The sequence below is a fragment of the Podarcis gaigeae genome (assembly GCF_964106915.1).
Source record: "Podarcis gaigeae genome assembly, chromosome: 16".
Taxonomy (NCBI): Eukaryota; Metazoa; Chordata; class Lepidosauria; order Squamata; family Lacertidae; genus Podarcis; species Podarcis gaigeae.
In genome coordinates, this window is record NC_139693.1 from 39061448 (window position 1) to 39081725 (window position 20278).

At 44.9% G+C, this 20278-nt stretch overlaps 1 protein-coding gene and 1 long non-coding RNA gene across 6 annotated transcripts in view; one reads left to right on the forward strand and one right to left on the reverse strand.

The window, feature by feature from the left end:
- ATP2A2 (ATPase sarcoplasmic/endoplasmic reticulum Ca2+ transporting 2) overlaps nt 1-6285 on the reverse strand; it is a 54225-nt gene extending 47940 nt beyond the window's left edge. For all 3 annotated transcript variants that reach the window (XR_014558994.1, XM_083717011.1, XM_083717010.1), the window contains exons 1-3: nt 4046-6285; nt 2983-3000; nt 2812-2894 (exon numbers count right to left, since the gene is read on the reverse strand). Coding sequence is in view for 2 of the 3 variants with exons in the window: in XM_083717011.1 (XP_083573137.1) it covers nt 2812-2894; nt 2983-3000; nt 4046-4163 (219 nt within the window). In the remaining variant the exon portion in view is untranslated. The remainder of the gene's footprint in view (nt 1-2811; nt 2895-2982; nt 3001-4045) is intronic.
- Nucleotides 6286-6313: 28 nt separating this feature from the next.
- On the forward strand, nt 6314-17258 carry LOC310834284. Of its 3 annotated transcripts, none has more exons than XR_014559136.1 (5): nt 6385-6480; nt 11109-11244; nt 12611-12813; nt 13689-16211; nt 16464-17247. It is a non-coding gene; the product is annotated as an uncharacterized lncRNA (long non-coding RNA). The 3 variants fall into 3 exon arrangements; XR_014559137.1 differs by lacking the exon at nt 6385-6480 and adding an exon at nt 6506-6769 and having other exon boundaries at nt 7749-11244; nt 16464-17258; XR_014559135.1 differs by lacking the exon at nt 11109-11244 and having other exon boundaries at nt 6314-6431; nt 11776-12813.
- The last annotated feature ends 3020 nt before the right edge of the window (nt 17259-20278 follow it).

A 20278-nucleotide genomic window follows, 5' to 3' on the forward strand; every position in this document is an offset into this window, starting at 1 on the left:
AAAGCCTATAGGCTAGAATATTGTCAGCTTTGGACCTATGGAAACTTAGCAATTCTAAAGACAATCTCAAAAGCTTCTGCTAGGATTGCATTTCAACATCCATATGCAACCTTAACCAAAGAAATTGTTCAACAGCAACTATTCAAGGAGTACAGTCATTTTTTTAAATAAAATAGCCAATAGTGAGTAAACCAACACAAGTATGTTTGATCTATACTCTATACAGGCCTGCATTACTAAAATCAGCATAAAATTAAACCTCAAGATTACAGTGGTACCTCCAGTTATGAACTTAATTTGTTCTGGAGGTCAGTTTGTAACCGGAAACTGTTCTTAACATGAGGCACGTTTTCACTAATGGTGCCTCCCGCTGCTGCCTCGCGGCTCGACTTTCGCTTGCATCCTGGGGCAAAGTCCACAACAAGGGGCATCTACTTCCGGGTTAGCAGAGCTCGTAACCCGAAGCATTTGTAAGGAGGGTGGTACGTAACACGAGTTTCCACTGTATAGCAATAACTTTTAATAATTCAGTTAAATAAGATTGTATGGAGAACAAAATTATTCACATTTTTCTGCTAGCTTTTAACTCTGGATTTAACATCCCCCAGATTCAGTTTCAAAATATTAGAATATACTCTGGAGAAATAAATTCACTGGTTTGCTTCCTGGAAATTGTTTAAGGAAAGATTCTTCCAGGAAAACCTAACCCATGCTATAATAACTGTAGGGAATTCTATGCATAATAAGTTAAGGCATGTCATCTCATGTTGTTAACATGCACAGCTTTTCAGGCGTAGTGCTCACAAATTGTCTGCTTTCAGAATGCATAATTCTTGAGCATTTCTAATCAAATCATAAACACAAATAATGGACTGTCACTCAAATTCAGTTCAAACCTGGTTTTTATGAAGTGTTTTTTATCAAGTGAAACAAACTACAAATTAGTTTTTCAAAAACTTGCAATTCTCTGCTTAGGTTTATAACCAATAATGCTATTTTAAAACTGCAAATGTATTTAATAGGCACGTGTGATCCACATTTACTAACATACCTTCTAGTGAAACCCAAAATGGGTTGGTCTCATCTCATACTCACAACTTTCTTTACATAAAATGTTCGCTCGTTTTAAAATGGCATAGTCATACATAGTTAACTTTTGTAGGAAAAAAACCAGAATGACTAAGCCAATCGTCTCCACAAGAAAAATCAGTGCCAAGCTTTGACTAACTGCAATGATGCATAAGTACCAGAACTGAAGACCATCTTCTTTGAAAGCACATGCCAGTGTCAAGATATCTGAAACCCTCACTGGCTCAAGATCAGCAACATACTATGCTACATATTAGTACAAGGGGTAACCCTCCTCTCACCCGTTTTTTCGGATCGTATTTCCTACTGCACAATTATTTTGCAAACACTTAAGAGAGCTCTGCACCATTTACTGTTTTCTACTCTTATAGCTTCTAAAAAGGCCCCGAAGATTGAATTTAGTTCCTCTGAAAACTGCCACATAAATCCACAATTGGGGAGAGCCATTGTGGAGGTTCCACATATAACCCATTTTTAAACCCCCTTCTTTCCACCACAGTGCCTTGTGATCCATGAAAAGCTGCTCCTGGAAATAATGGGGCTCTCCAGAAGTGCTAATACGTCACAAAAAGCTGCAGTTAAAGGGGAACTCTAGAGTTTCCATATATAATGAAAGCACATATTGGTGTGCACACAGTCCTACAAACCCCAGCCTTCTCTAACCTACCTTTCAGGTTACAAAGTGCTGTACATTCTTTATCTCCATCATCCTCACATCAACCCTGTCCATAGTTTAGGCTGGCACAACATGCCCAATGCTACCAAGCATTTTAGAGCTAAAGTCTCGCCAAATAGAACACTACCATTTGCACCATGCCATCCTGTTTAAGTATCATCTCCACATATAATGCTTTTACAGTTTACCCCTTCCTTCAGCATGTCAGAATGTGTGAACCATGACCACCCTATGTTTCGATCTTTGCTGCATATCTAACTGTTTCTCCGCAAACACAGAGCTGGCACCAGGCAATGTTAAATCTATTCAACGGCTTTTAAATAAGGAAGAAGTAAAAATATCCAGAACCGGTTTCACAGTCCCATCCTACCAATTCTGCATGTAAAGCAAGAGGCTTCCCAAAGGTCAGTTACCAAATTTGGTCAACAATGGTGCCATCACTGCTGTCATCATTCTTGTCACTGTCAAGAGCAACAACTGTCACCTTGCTATTATCAGCGAGGGAAGGCAACTGGAATATTCCCCCATGCAAATTCTATTTACAGTTTGCATTGCATCCAAAAAAAGATTTCCAGCAGTCTCAGTTAGTTTCATAACAATCAACCACACAAAGAATACTAGTTCACCTTCTTACTGGGGCCAAGGTTAACAGGCAAGAACTGGGAGACCCTACCTTCAAATAAAAAAATATCATTGATCCCATGGATACTATGTATGAAAATTTTTTAGTGTGTATCTGGTTTTAACTGGTATGCAATCCTGGGCCCACATTAAAACACAACTTTGAACTGCAGTATCCCAGCAAAATCAAACTTGTTCTGAGAAAATATGGTTAGGATTGAGGTCAAAGTAACTGCACTAAAATCCAGAGACAAAACACTTTCTGGTAGAAAACATGATATTCAGTCCCAAGGCTAAAACTTAAGGCAAATTAAAAGGTATGGTTTTTGCACTTCTCAGTTTAAGAACTTTTGAAGAATCTGCATGGCAGGTTTATATATATGGCAGGTCAGACAAATATGAAATAAAAAATATAAGATACTTACAAATGATATACACGCTGCCAACAACAAAATTCTAACTAATAAATCTTCAAACTGTTCGATAACAAGCTCAAGTAAAGTTTTTCCTGCCAAGAAAAAATGTAGACATAAGTTGTCAAATATACACTGATTAACGTCATGTAGAAATATGAAATGCCTCACAAACTTGCTTACCTTCTTCAGCTGGTAGCTCTTTAAGAGATAAAGATTTCCGGAAAGCACGTCCAAGAAAGGAAGAAAAAACAAGATATTATTAGAAACTAGTATAAAAGGATCCATACTTGAAGCCTCAGCTGCATTAAAGGGTTTTTTAGAATGTTTAACTTAATATCAAAGGCACAAACAATGTAATGGTTAAGGTGCCTTCTTTCACTGAGACAGAGAGCAGGCCTCATGCTCCCAGCATTTTACCCTAAGCATCAAGCTAGTGAGGTTACAAATTCAGCCAAGTCATCACTGCTGCCAACCATAACTTCTAATGGAGCTTCACACACAGGGTCAAAGGTGTTTAAACAACACACACCTCTCTGAAGCCTCAGGCAAACAGATTTTATTTTCCCCTCAACCTTCCTTTTTCAAAAAGCAAGGAGGAAAGAAAATACACTTCTTCACTTTTCAAGGGGAGCTCCCTCACCTCTGGCCCCGTCATACAATTTCCTATGCAAATGCCGGTTTTGCAACACAGTGAAAGCAGTGTGCCTTCTCGCCCCCTCCCGCACCTTCAGAATCCTCTTTTTAAACCAAGAGCATTTAACAGGAACGAGGAACCAAGCCGGAAGGAAAAGAACAAAAGAAACAAAGGTCAAATAAGCAATAGGCTCAGATGCTAAGAACGGGAGGGAAAAGAGAGATATAAAGCGTGTTCCGTGTAAAACAGAAGCAGCTCTGCCCTCGTTAAAGGTGAAAGGCAAGCGGGCGGGCAGCTTGTACGCTGGAACAGCCCCAGAAGCCTGGGGCACGGAAGGGAACCCACGAGGTGGATCAAGAGTCAGCCATCTTCTCTCTCCCTTTCCTTTTATTCCGGTTCCTGAAGCAGATGCCGGTTTTTCGGGGGGTGGGGGGGTGCGGATGTGTCCTGCGCGTGGCTGGCCCCACGATTAGGCCTTGAGAAGGAGCCGAGGGGAGAGGAGGAGAAGGGTGAAAAAAAGAAATGCGGAGGGGAGCGAGGGGGGAGGCAATCCCGGCAGCATCTATCTCCCCTCCGGCGAGGAGGAGGCGGGTTGCTGCTCCGACCTACCGTTGGCGCCCCATCTCTCCTTGAGCTTTTTGACCTGCTCCAAGCTGAGCCCGGTGCTCTCGTTGACGCTGAAATAAGCCAAAACTTCCTCCACGGTCTTGGTGTGCGCGTTCTCCATGGCTGAGGCCGGCGGAGGAGAAGCAGCAGCAGCAGCAAATGGAGCCTCGCTCGGGTTTCCCTCGCCTTCCTTCGCTGCCTCTCTTCCTCTTCCTTCTTCGCAGCAGCAGCAGCAGCAGCAAATAATAAAAAAAAAGCGGCGCCTACCCTCGCTCACCACTAGCCTCCCTCTCTACTCCTTTCCTCGCTCGCTCGCCCGCCCGCCACCCTCCCTTCCCCTACGGATCCCCACTCCGCCTCCTCCCCGGATTTGTCACCATCGAAGACCAGAGATCCAGAGGGGCGCCCGGCGCTTTCTAGCAAGGCCAAGCCAGCCAGTAAATCAAGGCTCGCGCACGCCCTTGGGGAGAGATCTTTCGGGGGGAGGGACACGGCCCACAGCTACCACCCGGGTGAGGGGGCAATAAACCCCCTTTTCCCCTCTTCCCGCCCCAACTGGCAAGGGTGCGTCACGCAGCCCTCTCCGCCCTCCCTCGGGGTGACGGGTCCAACTCGAGGGGTGTTTTGTGAAGGGGCTGCCGAAAATAGGAAGAGGGGGCTGCTACCCAAACGGGGGGGGGGTTTAAAGAATTCCTCCCCTGACTTCGCAGTCAGTAAGTGGCCCCTGGCTCCTGGCCTCCCTCCGGGTTCGCTGAGGTGCGAGCGCCCTCAGGGTTGGGGGCAGACAGAACCGCCCCACCCTCCTCTGACGGGGCAGCACCGGCGGCTCCTCGGCGCGCTCTTCCCCGGCTCCGCTGCCTCCTCGGTCGGCTCTCCGGCTTCCTGGCCCCCTTTTTGTGTGTGGCGGCGGGGCTTTTGGGGTGTCCCTTTCTCCCGCTTCCTGCCCTCCCTCGTCCCGGCTCCCCTCCCCGGCGCTGGCTGAGCCGGCGGCCGCTGCTCTAATAGAATTTATCCGAGCCAACTCGCGGCTGCCCCTCTTGCGGCCGCGGCATGTGGACGATGCTCATTGGCCGAGAGAGGAGAGCGGAGGGAGGGGGGAGGGGAAGAGGCCCCGCCCACCCGCCGTGACGTCACCGCGAAAACCCGTATCCTGCTGCTCGGCCCTTGGGCTGCCGCTGCCGCTGCTGAGATTTCGCCAGAAGCCGGGAAGAGGCGCGAGGGAGGGGGAGGGAGTCGCTCGTGTCTACAAAACGAACAATGAAAAAATGAGCCCCCCCGCCCCGCGGATTGATTTTGCGGCGCGCGCTGACGCTTGGTTCCGTACAACTCCGGGAACGGCCTCGCTTGGAAAGGGAGTAGGCAGGCGGGCGTCGAAACCAAAGCAATGTAAACCGGTTTGAAAAGGACCCGAGGAAGGTCTCTCGAGCGCCTTCCTCTTTCCAGCCGAGCTGGGGGAGGGGAGCCGAGCTGCCCGTTGGCCTCCCTGAGGCGACGCTGGGCGGCCGTTGGCCTCTCCGCCCGCCTCCGGGTCCTGTCAGGTCAAGGGGCCGCGTGGCCGGCCTTCACACGCACCCAACACGCCCAGCTGACCTTTCCGACACCTGAGCCTACCTGAATCTTTTAAACACGTTAACCTATGGGTGTGAGAACATGTTGAAACGCGCACACGCGTGCTACCTGTCAAGCCATTCTTACTGAGACGGCTTCGTTTTTCTGCCGTTTCCACACAGCTGCCATGAGGGCAGATGCGCCCCCCCCCCCCGCGATTCTACCAGCACTTTTTAATATACAACATGTTTTTTACACTCTTGGCATGTTCGCCTCACGAAGTCTTGCCTGAAGTACAGTCGCTATTGTTGATTTGATTAATTACTCTTATCCCTTCAACCCCACCCTTTTATGTCTTCAGACCTGAAAAACAGTTGACAGGATTAAAAGCAGTTGAGGCAAGGAACATATAAGCAGTCGTATAAACTACAGCAAACTATTTGAAAGGACCACAGATAAAAGCCAATAAAAAACAGCAGATTAAAAACCGATCAAAATCATTGGGGGGGGGGAGAGAGGAAGGATAGAATATAAAATTGAAGGCTTTGTGAAATAAAAAACGCAACTCTGACACAGAAGAGGCCCAGTGGATCTTCAAAGGGAGGATATCCCACAGTGTCACCACCAAATGGCCCTTTCCAGTGTTTCCTGGTCTTCCAAGATGGGCAGTCCTTCCCCTGCTGCCTAGCTGTTAGCTGATAGTAGACAGGACTGGATTCTGACTTGTTATAAAGCAGATTCCAGTGTGCCTGAGCTGAAAGTGCTTTGATTTGATCTATTTAAGGTCAAACTCCCAGGCATTTCAACTGTGCATTATGCTGTTTAAGATCATCAGTCTTCAGTAAGTATTGCTGGAACACACAAGAGGACCATGCCTCAACCTCAAGCAGGTGGCACCAACATTATTTATTTACTACTAGTTGCCTTGCACCTGGCATTGCTTAGGACTGTAAGAAGCTAAAAAAGAAAGTGCAATTTTGAAAGGTTCAGTCCACCATCTTGATTCAAAATAGCATCTAATTGTATCCAAACACAGACAAAAACTTGATCTCAGGAACCATCATACAAAATTTGCTTTTGATATCTTAAGTGTCCAAATGAACAGCAAACAAATAGATTATTATTATTTTAGCAAATTATATTTGGGATATCAGATTACAATTTGGGAGGAAGAATTTTGTTGTTGTTGTTGTTTAGTCGTTTAGTCGTGTCTGACTCTTCGTGACCCCATGGACCAGAGCACGCCAGGCACTCCTGTCTTCCACTGCCTCCCGCAGTTTGGTCAGACTCATGTTTGTAGCTTCGAGAACACTGTCCAACCATCTCGTCCTCTGTTGTCCCCTTCTCCTTGTGCCCTCCATCTTTCCCAACATCAGGGTCTTTTCCAGGGAGTCTTCTCTTCTCATGAGGTGGCCAAAGTATTGGAGCCTCAGCTTCACGATCTGTCCTTCCAGTGAGCACTGAGGGCTAATTTCCTTAAGGATGGATATGTTTGATCTTCTTGCAGTCCATGGGACTCTCAAGAGTCTCCTCCAGCACCATAACTCAAAAGCATCAATTCTTCGGCGATCAGCCTTCTTGATGGTCCAGCTCTCACTTCCATACATCACTACTGGGAAAACCATGGCTTTAACTATACGGACCTTTGTTGGCAAGGTGATGTCTCTGCTTTTTAAGACGCTGTCTAGGTTTGCCATTGCCTTTCTCCCAAGGAGCAGGCGTCTTTTAATTTCGTGACTGCTGTCACCATCTGCAGTGATCATGGAGCCCAAGAAAGTAAAATCTCTCACTGCCTCCATTTCTTCCCCTTCTATTTGCCAGGAGGTGATGGGCCCAGTGGCCATGATCTTCATTTTTTTGATGTTGAGCTTCAGACCATATTTTGCACTCTCATTAAAAGGTTCTTTATGCCATCAAGGTTGTATCATCTGCATATCTGAGGTTGTTGATATTTCTTCCGGCAATCTTAATTCCGGTTTGGGATTCATCCAGCCCAGCCATTCGCATGATGAATTCTGCATATAAGTTAAATAAGCAGGGAGATAATATGCAGCCTTGTCGTACTCCTTTCCCAATTTTGAACCAATCAGTTGTTCCATATCCAGTTCTAACTGTAGCTTCTTGTCCCACATAGAGATTTCTCAGGGAGGAAGAATAGCTCTTGTGTTTCCCACCCCGAGTATTGATATATACTATAAAACTTGGTGCCAGCGGTGTCCTCTAGAAGTTGTTGGACTACAGCTTCTGTTTATCGCTGACCATTGGCCATGCTGTCTGGGACTAATGAGAGTTGGAGTCTAACAACATCTGGAAGGCACTACATGATAGGCTATCTTAATATAAAACAAGTGTTGTTGGCATTCATCAAATGTTGGAGAATACGCATCAACCCCTTCTTTCTGCCCCCTAATGTTTTTTAACCAGCAAAAGTATGCACACCAAGGCAGTACTAGAAATTCTGCTCCTTCTGAAAAACTGCTTATTAGTACAAAATGCTTCCTTAGATTTTAGACCAGATTTATCATCCAGTGATAAAAGCTTGTCTGAGAGGGCATGATGGGTCACACATTTTATCAGGTAGGAGTTAAATTAGTACTTCTCTTGCCGGAAAGGAGCTAGAACCTTGAAAGAAGAATGGACTATCTATGCAGATGCAATCAAAGTGTGGACAGGTCTACAAATAGGCTAATTCTGTCCCTTAAAACCAATATTGAAATATTACTCCCTGCTCCTGTTTACCTCTGTGGAACTTAGATGAGGGCATCAGGCTCTCCTGAAGGGATAATAATTTGGAAACGCATGGTGTTTTCTTGACCAATTTATCTCTCTTCACTGGCAAGCAAGTTATTTTGGCCTGTCTGTGAGAAGGCATCAAAGCTGATTGTAAACTGTGGAAGCATGAAAGCTTCAGGCAGATTAATTTTTGAGCTGGAGCAAGCTACAGAAAAATGTAACTAAAAGGGAGACCAACACATACGAATTCTCTGCTCCCGAGGAGCTGAGATTGCAGTGTGAATGCAGAGTGGGACCTTGGCAAGAAAGGCAGCACTGCAAGAGGTCAAATTAATTCTCAGTGAAATCCTGTTGGCTTTAATGGAATAAAATCCCTGTTCATTAATCTGATGAAGTTGGCCGCCACTCATGCTGCAAGATATCCTTTCACCTCTAAAGTAATCCTGAATATTTTAATAGAGATTATGAAGGCTTTGAATCAGGATACCTGAAAGCTTAGCATCCAGGTCATGTGAAGTGATAATAAGGCAAAGAGTTACACTGAGCATGTGCAGATTGTCCCTGTTTCATGGTAGCCGTATCCAGACCCCCACAAGTCTCCTACTTTAGGTTCCTCATCAGGATTTACCTCTTTCATTAAACCTTTGGCCTAATCTCATAATTCTCACCCTGATCCAAAATTATGTCTAAAATTTAACTCAATTTCTCACCTACTCTCTGTGTGAAACTTCACTTATCCTTTCTCCCCCCTTTTTTGTCTCCCTCACAATACAAATATAGTTTATGAGAAAGACCTATAGTGCAAGGGTTTTTCCACTTCTCTTATTCTGCAAATGTTAATGGCGCTGTATATATGAAGGCGGGAAAGAAATTGAATATATGCGCACGCGCACACACACACACACACACACACACACACACTTACTTTCTCTCTCTCTCTCTCTCTCTCTCTCTCTCTCTCCCTCCCTCCTATGAAAATACAATATATTGGCTAATGGTACTTAGTATAATTCTCCATTCCATTACGGCCAAATATGATACTTTTAGGTGCCAGGCAAAAATGTTTCTTTTCATACAGGCTTTTGGCCTTTAACTTGGAGTGTTTTAGATTTTGTGGCCTCCACTAATGGATGGGATGTGTTAAATTGCCTTTTATGCATATAAATGCTTTCAGCTTTTCTCTTTAGTTTTATCTTGGTTTTATTTTTTATTATATCAAATGTGTAAGAAATAATAATAATAATTACAAAATATAGCTCACTGGACAGAATATTAATCAGCCCTGAATACTAAAATATACACACAAGTACCTTCCACTTTGGATTATACTATTCTAGTCTATTGACCTGATATTCCTTCTTCATCTATCTGTATTAGAACCCGACCCCAACATTCTGTCATAGGTTGACCTAAACACAGATTCAATATAGGACTTGTGAAAGAGGATAGGGAGTCAGACAGAAGCATTCTTGATTCGTAATGGACGGAAAATTATCCCATTGCTTTGTCCTTTATAAGTTAATTGCTTATCTTCTCCTATGGAGAAAAAGCTGTGCATGAGGTCAATGAGGGTAGCATTGCTCTCTGCTCTGACACTAGATGACCCAACCCTCTCTGACAGGCTATATATTGGACTACAACTCCCATCCGTTCCAGCAGTGCTACCTGAGGATCATGGGAGTTTGTAGTACAAAGCATCTGGAGAGCATCAGATTGGTGAAGGCTGCCATGGGGTGTCATTTTCCATTTCCTCCAAACCTGAGTGGTGCCAAAGAAGGAAGTTTTGGGACAGGAGTTGGAGCAGCCAAGGAGCTGTGCAGCAGGATCTGGAAGGCTGGGCAGGGGACCTCCCCCTCACAGCTGTTGCACCAACAATTTGCAATCAGTAACTGATGGTTTTACAGTAGACCCGGCTCTGCCTCTTCTGGCATCTCCATGGGGCTCTGATCCAGAGCATGCACTAGTAGTACTTACCTCCTCTTCCCAAGCAGGACTGAGGACAGACAGGGAGGCTTCAGTCTTCCAAACAGTTTGGGTTTTTAGCACAGGGAAACATTTGGTCCCTCATTATTGTAGCCTCCTCAAGAGGGGAATAATTCAGTTTTTTCTTAGGAGTTGTTAACTTCCCAGGGTCCCCATCTGTGCTGGGGCTCAAAGTCGGGTTCTGCTTCTCCTTTGTGGAGAAAGTCTGGTTTGGTTCAGGGTCTGCACATAGGCAGGTACTGATACAGATTCATTTTGGTATTTAGACAGAGGACATCCACCACTCCCACTCCGGTCTTTGCAATGCAAAAGCTTTCCCTCTGCATACATCCTGCCCATCATCATGGTGGGTATTTCACTAGCAAAGAGTTGCAGTCATCTGGCATTAGGAGGAAGGCATTTCAGTTCAGAGAGTGTGGCTTGTTTCAGGCCCCAGCACTGAAGTACTGGAGAATTTGTAGATGCAGAATGAATCAGGGCTTCCATCTTCGTTGCCACAATGTGGATAAAACATTTTTAAAAAATGAATGAAAGCATAAATGGGATTTGGTCTCAAGAAGGACATCTGCTTAAAATATCATGCACTCACCCCACATTATGTAAGGTGGCAGATTTGTTAGTTATGCTGGTGGCTGTCCTTAATATGTGTGACAATGGAGTTCTCTTTGATGCTCAAATGTCAGGCCAGTGTTTAATGGCTTTGGCTGGAGTTAAGCAAAGCACAGGAGGGTGCCATTCAAAATCCCCATGCAGTTCAGCCAGTTCATCCAAATGCTGACCTGCAATGCCCTTTCTATTTCAGGTTTGGGCCCCATCCATATAGATGCAGACAATATTCAACCTTCTCTCCATCAGACAATAGCCTAGACTGTTGTATGTGTGCAGATGGATAAATAGGGATATACTTAAGTGTCCACTGCCATCCAGGTTGAAACCAGGTAGTTCCATTATGTTTTAATCCAAGTTTAGCTACAGTTCTTAAGCTGTGAAGTTGAATTCAGACACTATATGACCAGACCACTGTGACTCTCAGTGTTTGTTGCTGTTGTCATAACTGCTCACAGAAATTAACTTCCCAATTATCCTATAACTCAGCAATGAAAGAATGTGAGTGGAAAACTATTTTAACTTCCCTATTGAGCAAAACATAGATGGTGAAATGGTGGTAGAGGAAGCTAATCTATTCCTCATACATTTTAGGCCATGTGCACGCAAACAGGTCTCCCCCACTGGTTGCTGTGACAAGTGAAGGAGGAGAGAGCAGAAAGCTGTTGTTGGAGGAATCCATTACCAGTTCCTGGTTTTGATTGTTTTTGTGGGCTCTCATGTACCCGAGTAACATTGGGCCCACTCACAGCAGCTGCCACCCACCCACTTTCCTACCTCCTTGGCAGTTAGGTAATTTAGGTAGTTAGGTAATTTAGGACCAACTGACACCTGCCCCTTCCCTCTGGGCCCATTCCTCACAGTGGGGCAGAAGCAGATAGTGACAGTGAAGAGTGGATGGAGCAGCAGGAGTTGCTGAAATTGCCCAGGGAACATAAGGACATCAGAAGAGCCCTGTTGGATCAGACCAGAAGCCCAGGCAGTCCAGCATCCTGTTATGCTGCTGGCCCACCAGGTGCCGATGGGAAGCCCATCAGGAGAACAGGAGTGCAAGAGCTCTCACTCACTGTTGTTCTCCAACAACTGGTATTCAGCGGCAGGCTGCTGCCTTCGTACATAGCCACCATGACTAATAGCCATTGATAGCCTTATATTCCACGAACCTGTGAATCCCATCTCACAGGTAGGTAAGTAGGCTATGGTAGCAAAACAGGAGCAGTAAGATGGCCACCGCTGTCCAGCAGCACATTCAAGAGGGCTGCCATCAGTGGAGGGGGGTGCAGCTGCCCTGCTATGCCAACCACTGACACTAGTCTGGGTCTGGGGGACTGACTGGGAGGCTAAATTAGAAAGCTGTAGGCCTGGGTTGCCGTCTGGCAGCCTATAACCATTGCCTGCAATTGCATAAAAATTAGAAGATGGTAAAGCTGCATTTCTCTGATAGAATAAAACAGTTTAAATATAGCAACTACAGTTGGGTATTTTTGTAGTCATCTTGCTCTTTGATATCATGGGAATATGTCAAGCTCTATTTAAGAAGCTTAAAGCTTTGAACTACTTTTTTATTTTAAGAAATACATTTTAGGTAATTGGAATAGTTATACAAACCCAGTAAGGGAAAACTTCTCATAGGTTGTTTTAAGTGTATGTAAACGTAACAATTATTTGTGTGTCTGTGTGTATTATCTTTCTTGCCAGGCAATAGTGGGTGTTCCTGTTAGCATCAGGAGGTTGAAACTGGCAAGAGTCCTGAGATTATGGCTTCAAAAGGCAGCAGCTGAATTTCAATGACTTTTCAAGCGGGGCTGTTCATCCCTCTCTGCATTTGTTCACAATATAAGTAATGCCGGTGAATCAGTTTCTATGAGCTGTGGGATGAAGAATCAAAGTCTGGGTTGTTGGTATGTTTCTTTCTTTAATTCTCTCCCCCCCCCCCCACAAGCCTCCACATTAATATTTTGTTTGTCAGGAACATTCCTGTTTTGGAACCATCTTTCAAAATTGTCCTACTCATTGCCTCTGCGTGATTGAATTTTGTATGTACCTACCTGGATCCTGAGATCATCAGTTGCCCTTTTCCCAGTACCCCCATAAGCTAACGTATGAAAAGTGGCAAAGAGAAAGAAGTAATTTTGAGAGGTAGTTCCTGGTTATGGAATACCCTCCCCAGAATGGCTTACCTGGCACCAAATTTTCAGCACCAGGTAACGTCCCTCACTCTGTCAAGGCCAGTTAATTATCTGCATTTCACTGTTTTAGGCTGATGGCTTTAGCTCTGTGTGGATTTCTGCTAGCTGCTGGATTATATAATTTTTGTTAAATTGTGTTAATATTTTCTCTGATGTCATTTGGCGTTTTTGTGTTTTTGTGCTGCTACTGGTTGATATTATTATTATTTTAGTCTATTTTATGCTGTGCATTTTCTATACAACCTTGGGTAGTGGGTCACTAATAAATGCAACACACATACATTATTTAAAAATTCGAATTCTTTTTGGACATGAAGTTTGTGGTTAAGTCACAATGGGATGATTTTATCTTTTCAATTTTGTGTACTGAATTGGAAGTCACAGCCTTCTCCAGTCCTGCACCACTAGCCCAGGTGCTTTTGGCTGCCTGAAATGTGTCCTCGAACTGTGATATTGCCTCTTTCTTGTCTTGGTGAAAAGGTGTGTGCATGTGTGTTTCTAAACCCCTGGCTTTTGCAAAGTCAAAGGGGGTCACAACGGTTGCTTTGCTCATTCAGAGAATCTTGCTCTCTCACTTTTTGCTGCAGTCCTGCCCACCACTAACATGCCACCCCCAGAAGGAATGTGGTCCTCAGGCTGAAAAGATTTCAGTGGAACCATAGTAGCCCCAACTCATTGGGAGTCAATGACAACTAAAGGCAGCAGCGCCCCTTGAAATGAAGAAGTGCCTCACTGAAAAGTGGTGCCAATAGCTACAGTAGAACTGTTTAAGGCTCAGTCAGAGAACAACTGTTGCTGAAGCAACATTTGAGCTCTGCTTTTCCAAATTCTCCAGCCTGAGCCCTGCATAGAGTTCTCCAGGGTGCTACCGAAACTTGCCTTGCCTCTGTACTGCTAAGGCTGCTCCTCAAATCAGAATATTATATTGCAGAGAAATAAAAAGAAAACTTTATGGCTTCTAGAAAGACTTGCCTTTCTCATTTCTGCTGTTTGTTCCCTGGTTATTCCTCATTTGGAAGACTAGGGGCTTGTCCACCCCAGAGTTCACTGGGTGTTCATTGTGTCTTTACATTTCTATTTAATTTGCATAGTCCACAAATCATTATCTTCAAACAACACCAATATCCACTGTGAATTTGGGGTTACCTAATATGGAAATTATCCAATAAATTGAGGGAAATTGATCTCTAAACTTCTGCACTTGAGGGTCACAGATTATTTGGGGTGGTTTTGGGGGGGTGGCTTAGTCATCATTTTCTGCCACTACTTCCTCAATGCTTTCATTGCTTTTCTGGCTGTGCTTGTAACAATATGCAGTGCTCTCCTAAATGAAGGAGCTCACCCTTGATCCCTCAGATTTGCATGAAATCAGAAAAATGCAAAGCAAACCACTCCATATGATTGTGCTGAGAATTTACAATTGCCTGACTCTGTGCTTTTGTGCACTTCCTGGGCAGGGTTTCATTTTTTAAGGTGCCTGCACAGCTATTGATGTGCATGCCCTGTTGGTACTTAATCAGCATAATATAATAAAGAAATTAGAAGATGGGGACATACACAAAAGGTAACCCCTACTGGTATGAATGAGAAAGACCCAACTAGCTCCTGACATACAAATCCAAGCATGTGCGGGTGTAGATGACTGGCCTAATTTGAAGGTGGGGGAGTGGATTAACAGCTAAATAATGCTCCAACACAGACAAGCCCTACTAATGTACTGTATATTGGCCCTCTTGGTTTGCCATGCAAAGAAGTGTTTGACCCCCCTCTCAGGCTCTGCACTTTCATTTTTGGTTCTGTGTTGCCAGCAACAGTTTGCTGTATGACATTTTCTCAGTAGGTTTCTTCTTACTGACGTTCTTGATAGATAAGGCTCTGTGTGGCTTCTATAATGTTTTTTTAAAAATGAATTCAACTATCTCAGCCCTCAAAAATATATGACAATAAAAGCTCTGTATTAACAAGGTGAGGTGAAATGGGAATGTGCTCCCCCCCCCCCTTCCACTGTGTGCTGAAAACTGCCCCCTCTTGTTGAATTCTGCAAGAGCAGGGAACGTTCCACAAGACCTTGGTGCTTGACTTCTCTGCCCCAGGGCAAGGAAGATGAGTAGCAATGCTGCATTGCCAGAACACTTGCCTCTCATTGGAACTCAGTGAGGGGGGATGTTCCAGTGGTGGTGGAAGCGGTGGGGCAAGAGTGGTGCTGCCTCTTGCACTTCCACTGCCTGAGGCAGCTGATTCACCCTAACTAATGGGTGAGCTGGCTCTGCATTGACAAGTTTCTCCTAAAACCCAGCCACTTAGATGGGGGGTGGGGCCTAACCTTATAACCCTCCAGATGTTGTTGGACTCCAACAGTCAGGATGGTCAACCAGGATGGGAGTCACAAGTCCAACAACATCTGGAGGGTTACAGGTTCTGCATCCCTGCTCCAAATATTTAACCTAAACAGGATATGCCCAGAAGAGACTTTGAGCCCAGAGAACAACATTCACAGAGAGTTCCCAGAGCTCAATATTTTGAGGCTCAGTGTCCTGCTTTTCTCTTTGCCTTGTGCATAGCTCTTATCTACGTCAGAGGGATTTATATGCTCACTGAAATTGTCCTGACCTCCAAACCCTTTTCTATTTTAGGCTGTTTGACTTCTTGACATTTCCCCGGTTATTCTCAGATGTTTTGCTGCATTTTACCTAAAGCTACACTATGCTGGAGAAACGTGTAAAGCCAACAGCTTTCCCTCCCTAGAGCCATTTAGTTATTTGATTCAGAAAAACGGGTTGCCAGGTTTTAGAATATTCCTGCCTGGCTGTCTCAATTCCTTTAGCAGCCTGGCATGCTCATAGGAAGTAGGTGAAGCATTTCCTGGCATGGAGATAAAACTATGAGGAAAGCTTTCACTTGCTAGATTTCTGGGTCAGACATAGGAGTAGAGACAGAAAAAAAGTTGGCATTTTTATTCAGAACGTTCCACTGCAATTCAATTAACAGTTGGCTGTATTTTAACAGGTTTTTAAAATAAAAGAACCCTCTTACGGATTGCACAAATATTAATTGCAAAAGCAATATTAAATGTGCACTTCCAGATACAATTTTTTTTGGGGGGGTGTTAAGTTGTGGGTGAACATATCAGACGACAAAGCAATTCTTCCAAAGCAGCTCTTTATTTGTAAGCTGAAACAGAACTGAACTGAAGGGCTCAGTCAGCCTGCTTATATAGAGCTCCAGTACCTCGTTACTGTAACAACTTTCTAAAACTATCCAATCACTGAACATCACTTTCGATCCTTCATTTGCATAACTATCTACAGTATCCCTCTGCTGGCCCAGGGTGAGAACTTCAGTACTGTACATAACGGGTGAAGGATCAATATCTACATGGCAGTTATTGGGAGTACCTGATCCTCTTATGAGCACATTTGCTCTCACACACAAACAGAAGCACTTGCTTTCATGGGATAGGACTCAGAGATTCAGGTCGTGGTAGGAGGAAATGCAAGGCAGAATCAAGGCAGGAACAGGCACCCAGGTGAGCAGGTAGAAGTCAAGAAAACTGACAAGTCAGGGGGCGGCACTTTGGGGGTGGAATGAGGACATGGGCCAGCCCTGCCCTGTTGTGCTAAAAATATCGTTTTAATGGGGATGGGGTTTTAATATGGGTGTATGTTGTTTATTTGTGGGGATGTTTTAAATTGTTCTTAAGCATTATATGTTAATTTGTATTATGTATTTGTATTTTTTGGTTATACAAGGCCAGGGGTCAGCAAGGTTTACCTCATCTGGGCCGGTTCACTCCAGCGGAGATCCGTCTGTGGGCCGGATTGCCCACGATTTCTGGCGTCTGCATCTGCACAGACACAAGTCCCTGCGCCATGCAGCGCTGGTTTAGCGCAGGGCGTGGGGACTCGCTCAGCAGGCAGCTCGGTTTGGGAGTGGCTTGTGGGCCGGTTAAATGACCCACGTTGACCGCTTGTGGCCCATGGGCCTTAGGTTGCCTACCCCTGTACAAGTCGGATTAATATTCTACAGCCTTTTAAATTTGTGGGAGGGGGCATTATTGTTTTGTTGTTTTTATTCAAACTATTTATTTGTGCTTTTACCTTGTATTTTTATCTTGTAAACCACCCTGAGATCTTGTAATGAAGGGCAGAATATACTAATAAATTACTGCTGCTACCACTACTACTACTACTACTAATGGTTGCAGAACATGAATGCTTTCCTTGGGCGAATGGAACTGGATGGGGCATCATTACGGGACGTTCAGCAGAGCTGCCAGCTTTTAAATAGCTGAAATCAGAGGCACCAGGTGCCTGGAAGTCCTTCAAGGTTGTTTCCAGGGAGCAGGAGCCACTGCGGAGAGCAAGAGAAATACATAAAAATAGCTTCAACATTTCCCAGCAAACCCATCAGCTTTTTCTCGCCTTAGACCATACCAAAATAGAAAATAATTAACTGGGAGCAAAATGTGTGACCTAATGTGTGTGTATGCAAGGGAGAGTGCTGGGAGGTTTGGAAGTAATTAGATGCAAAGCTGCTAATATTCCATTAAAATATCTGTGACTTCTCAGTGCAGTCAGGAAAAGTTAATCTGTTCTGTACCGTTAATACTAAAGCATCGGTTGTCAGAAGCTTCATTCCACAATCTCTTCCACACTTGCACATTTCTTTGCCCACTAAGCTAAAAGTCTGGCTGGGGATGGAGCTGTGTAACCATGGGCAATACGGACTCTGGTCTATGGCATGACACTGGACATTGAGAGATCTCATCTTCAGTCTTGGTTTTGGACAAAAGTATTGTAAACACATTGGCCTTGTCTGGCAGTGACGCGCTGAACAGCAGCGGTGGCCATGGAGAGGCAACGAGATGCTGCCTCATAGTTCCTGCAGCCACAGCTGCCATCGCTTGGGACAAGTGGCAGCTCATCCTCCTCCCCAAACATGGCAGCAGTGGCAGTGGCGGGGGAAAGAGGGACTGTCCCTGGAAAATAGGAACACTTGGGAGGGTATGAGAAGAGTTTACCAATTATGGTGGGGGCACACCGTGCATGTAAAACACATTCCCCCATCCCTAGAAAGAATTTTGGGCAGTGGCGTAGCGTGGGGGGTGCAGGGGGGGCCAGCTGCACCAGGCGCAACATCTGGGGGGGGCACTCGCACTCGCAGCTCTCTGCCCCTACCTGGCTCACGGGTTAGGGGGCGCAAATTACTTGCCTTGCCCCGGGTGCTGACAACCCAAGCTACGCCACTGATTTTGGGAAAGTCTGCTGGGAATTGTAGCTCCTTGAGAAAACTACAATGTGCAGGATTGTGTGTGTTTGTGTGTGTAGGGGGTGCTTTTAAATGTATGTTGTATACATAGTGAGCTCCCACAATGAAATATGTTTTCTCCTCCATGATTTATACAGCTCCAGCAGTCTAAGGCAGCTCCACAGGAGAGACTCGTGGTATCAGTCTTGACTACAACTGTTGTTGTGGCTGAGAGCCTGTTAAGGAACACACCCAAACAGCAGACAAGCCACCTAACACTTAAATCACAGGAAATCACGGAGCTACAGGAACAATCAGACTTCATGGCCAGGCTTTTAAAATCTAAACAAGGAAGGCTTGTCACGAAAAGTTTGCAAAGGCTTTATTAGGGGAATTGCTCATTGCCCTCTTTGGATTAGATGACCCATTAATGTTCTGAGGAAGTGATACTGGAGTAATAAACATCTAATGTAAACCCTAATCTCTCTAACCTCTCAATGGCTGGCAGTCAGGAGGATTTCCTGGCACTAAATGTGAAATTTGGCTAGGTTATCGGGAAATCCCATACCTCACGTCTGGGTTGGGGGAGTTGACATACAGTGGAGATGTTTTCCTGCAACTTTGATATATGAGTACATTCAGTTTGCTTTCTTGCACCTTTATCTGAGGATTCCCTTTTGGAATTCAACCCGTTCTAAAGCTGCACCTGTTTTCCTGGGTGATGCTGATTGGTTACGTCTCAGCTAATTAATTTATAGGTGCTGTGCACCAGTCACCTCCTGGGGTAATTGCTAGCTGACCCTAACTGCAGTTTTCAGCATGGGGACCTTTGTATTTTATCAGTAAATGGCAAAATGCATGTCATTATGACAGGCCTGAGGAGAATGCTGGGCTTGTACACCGTAAGAAGAAGCCTCGCAGGTGAAGTGTGTGCCCCTGGGTGGTCTGCACACAGACACCTTCTGCACCACCCCTGAGGGATCTTGGTTAGTGGTCCGCATTGAGAAGCAGGTGCTCCCCTCTGCACAACATACCCAAATTCTTTTCACAGGAAAAATGAACTGTGACCAGCACCTTATAAATAAGAGGGTTCCATCGGGTATACTGTCAGGGAGGGTCAAAGATGGCCCCTGCTCCTAGTGACGTTTCTTCAGCTGCACAGCCTGTCTTGGTCTTGGTCGCTTGAGGCTGGGAAGGTGACTTCCATACACATAGAGGACAGATTGGTGTTTGTGTTTTTATTCAAGCCCAGTGAGCTAATCCTGCACTCAGCTTTCAGATTCCCCATTCTTTCCCAATGGACTAGTTACCAAAAAAGAAAATCCAGCCTTGCTGCAGGCCTGTATTAAGAACCTGACCAGGAAGCTGTAGTTAATTACCAACCTCTGTGTGCAGCCTGAATCAGTAGCCAGACAACACAGTGTTGACCTCGGAGCTCATGTTGTCCTGGGGACGGGGGGAGGAGGGGCACAGGATGGGAAGGAAATCGTTTAACATTTTTGGATTAAAGACTGACAAGCTTGAGAAGCCTGCACATAGCATAGAGGGAAAGACAAATCATACTTCACTGCAAAGCCAAGAGGAATTATCTTACGGTAGCTGCAAGTGCCTTTTTCTACAGCAAGTGCCTTTCCAATTGCCAGCTCTGACAGAGCGCTGGTCTCCTTTTACAAATGATGGTTTCCCTTTTCCAACAGCTCAGTTCTATGCATGCTTACTTAGAGGTAAGCACCACTTTGTTCAGCAGGTCTTACTTCCAAAAAAGGCATGCATAGAATTTCAGCTGGGAGCTGGATCTTACCTTTGTGAAATGTAAAGAACACAACCAATTTTCTTTTCTCTTTCTCTTGAGGATACCATGAAGTATGTGTGGAGTAAGAAGCAAAATACTAGAAATTTAGCTAGTCATGTTTTGTAGCCAGTTTTGCTG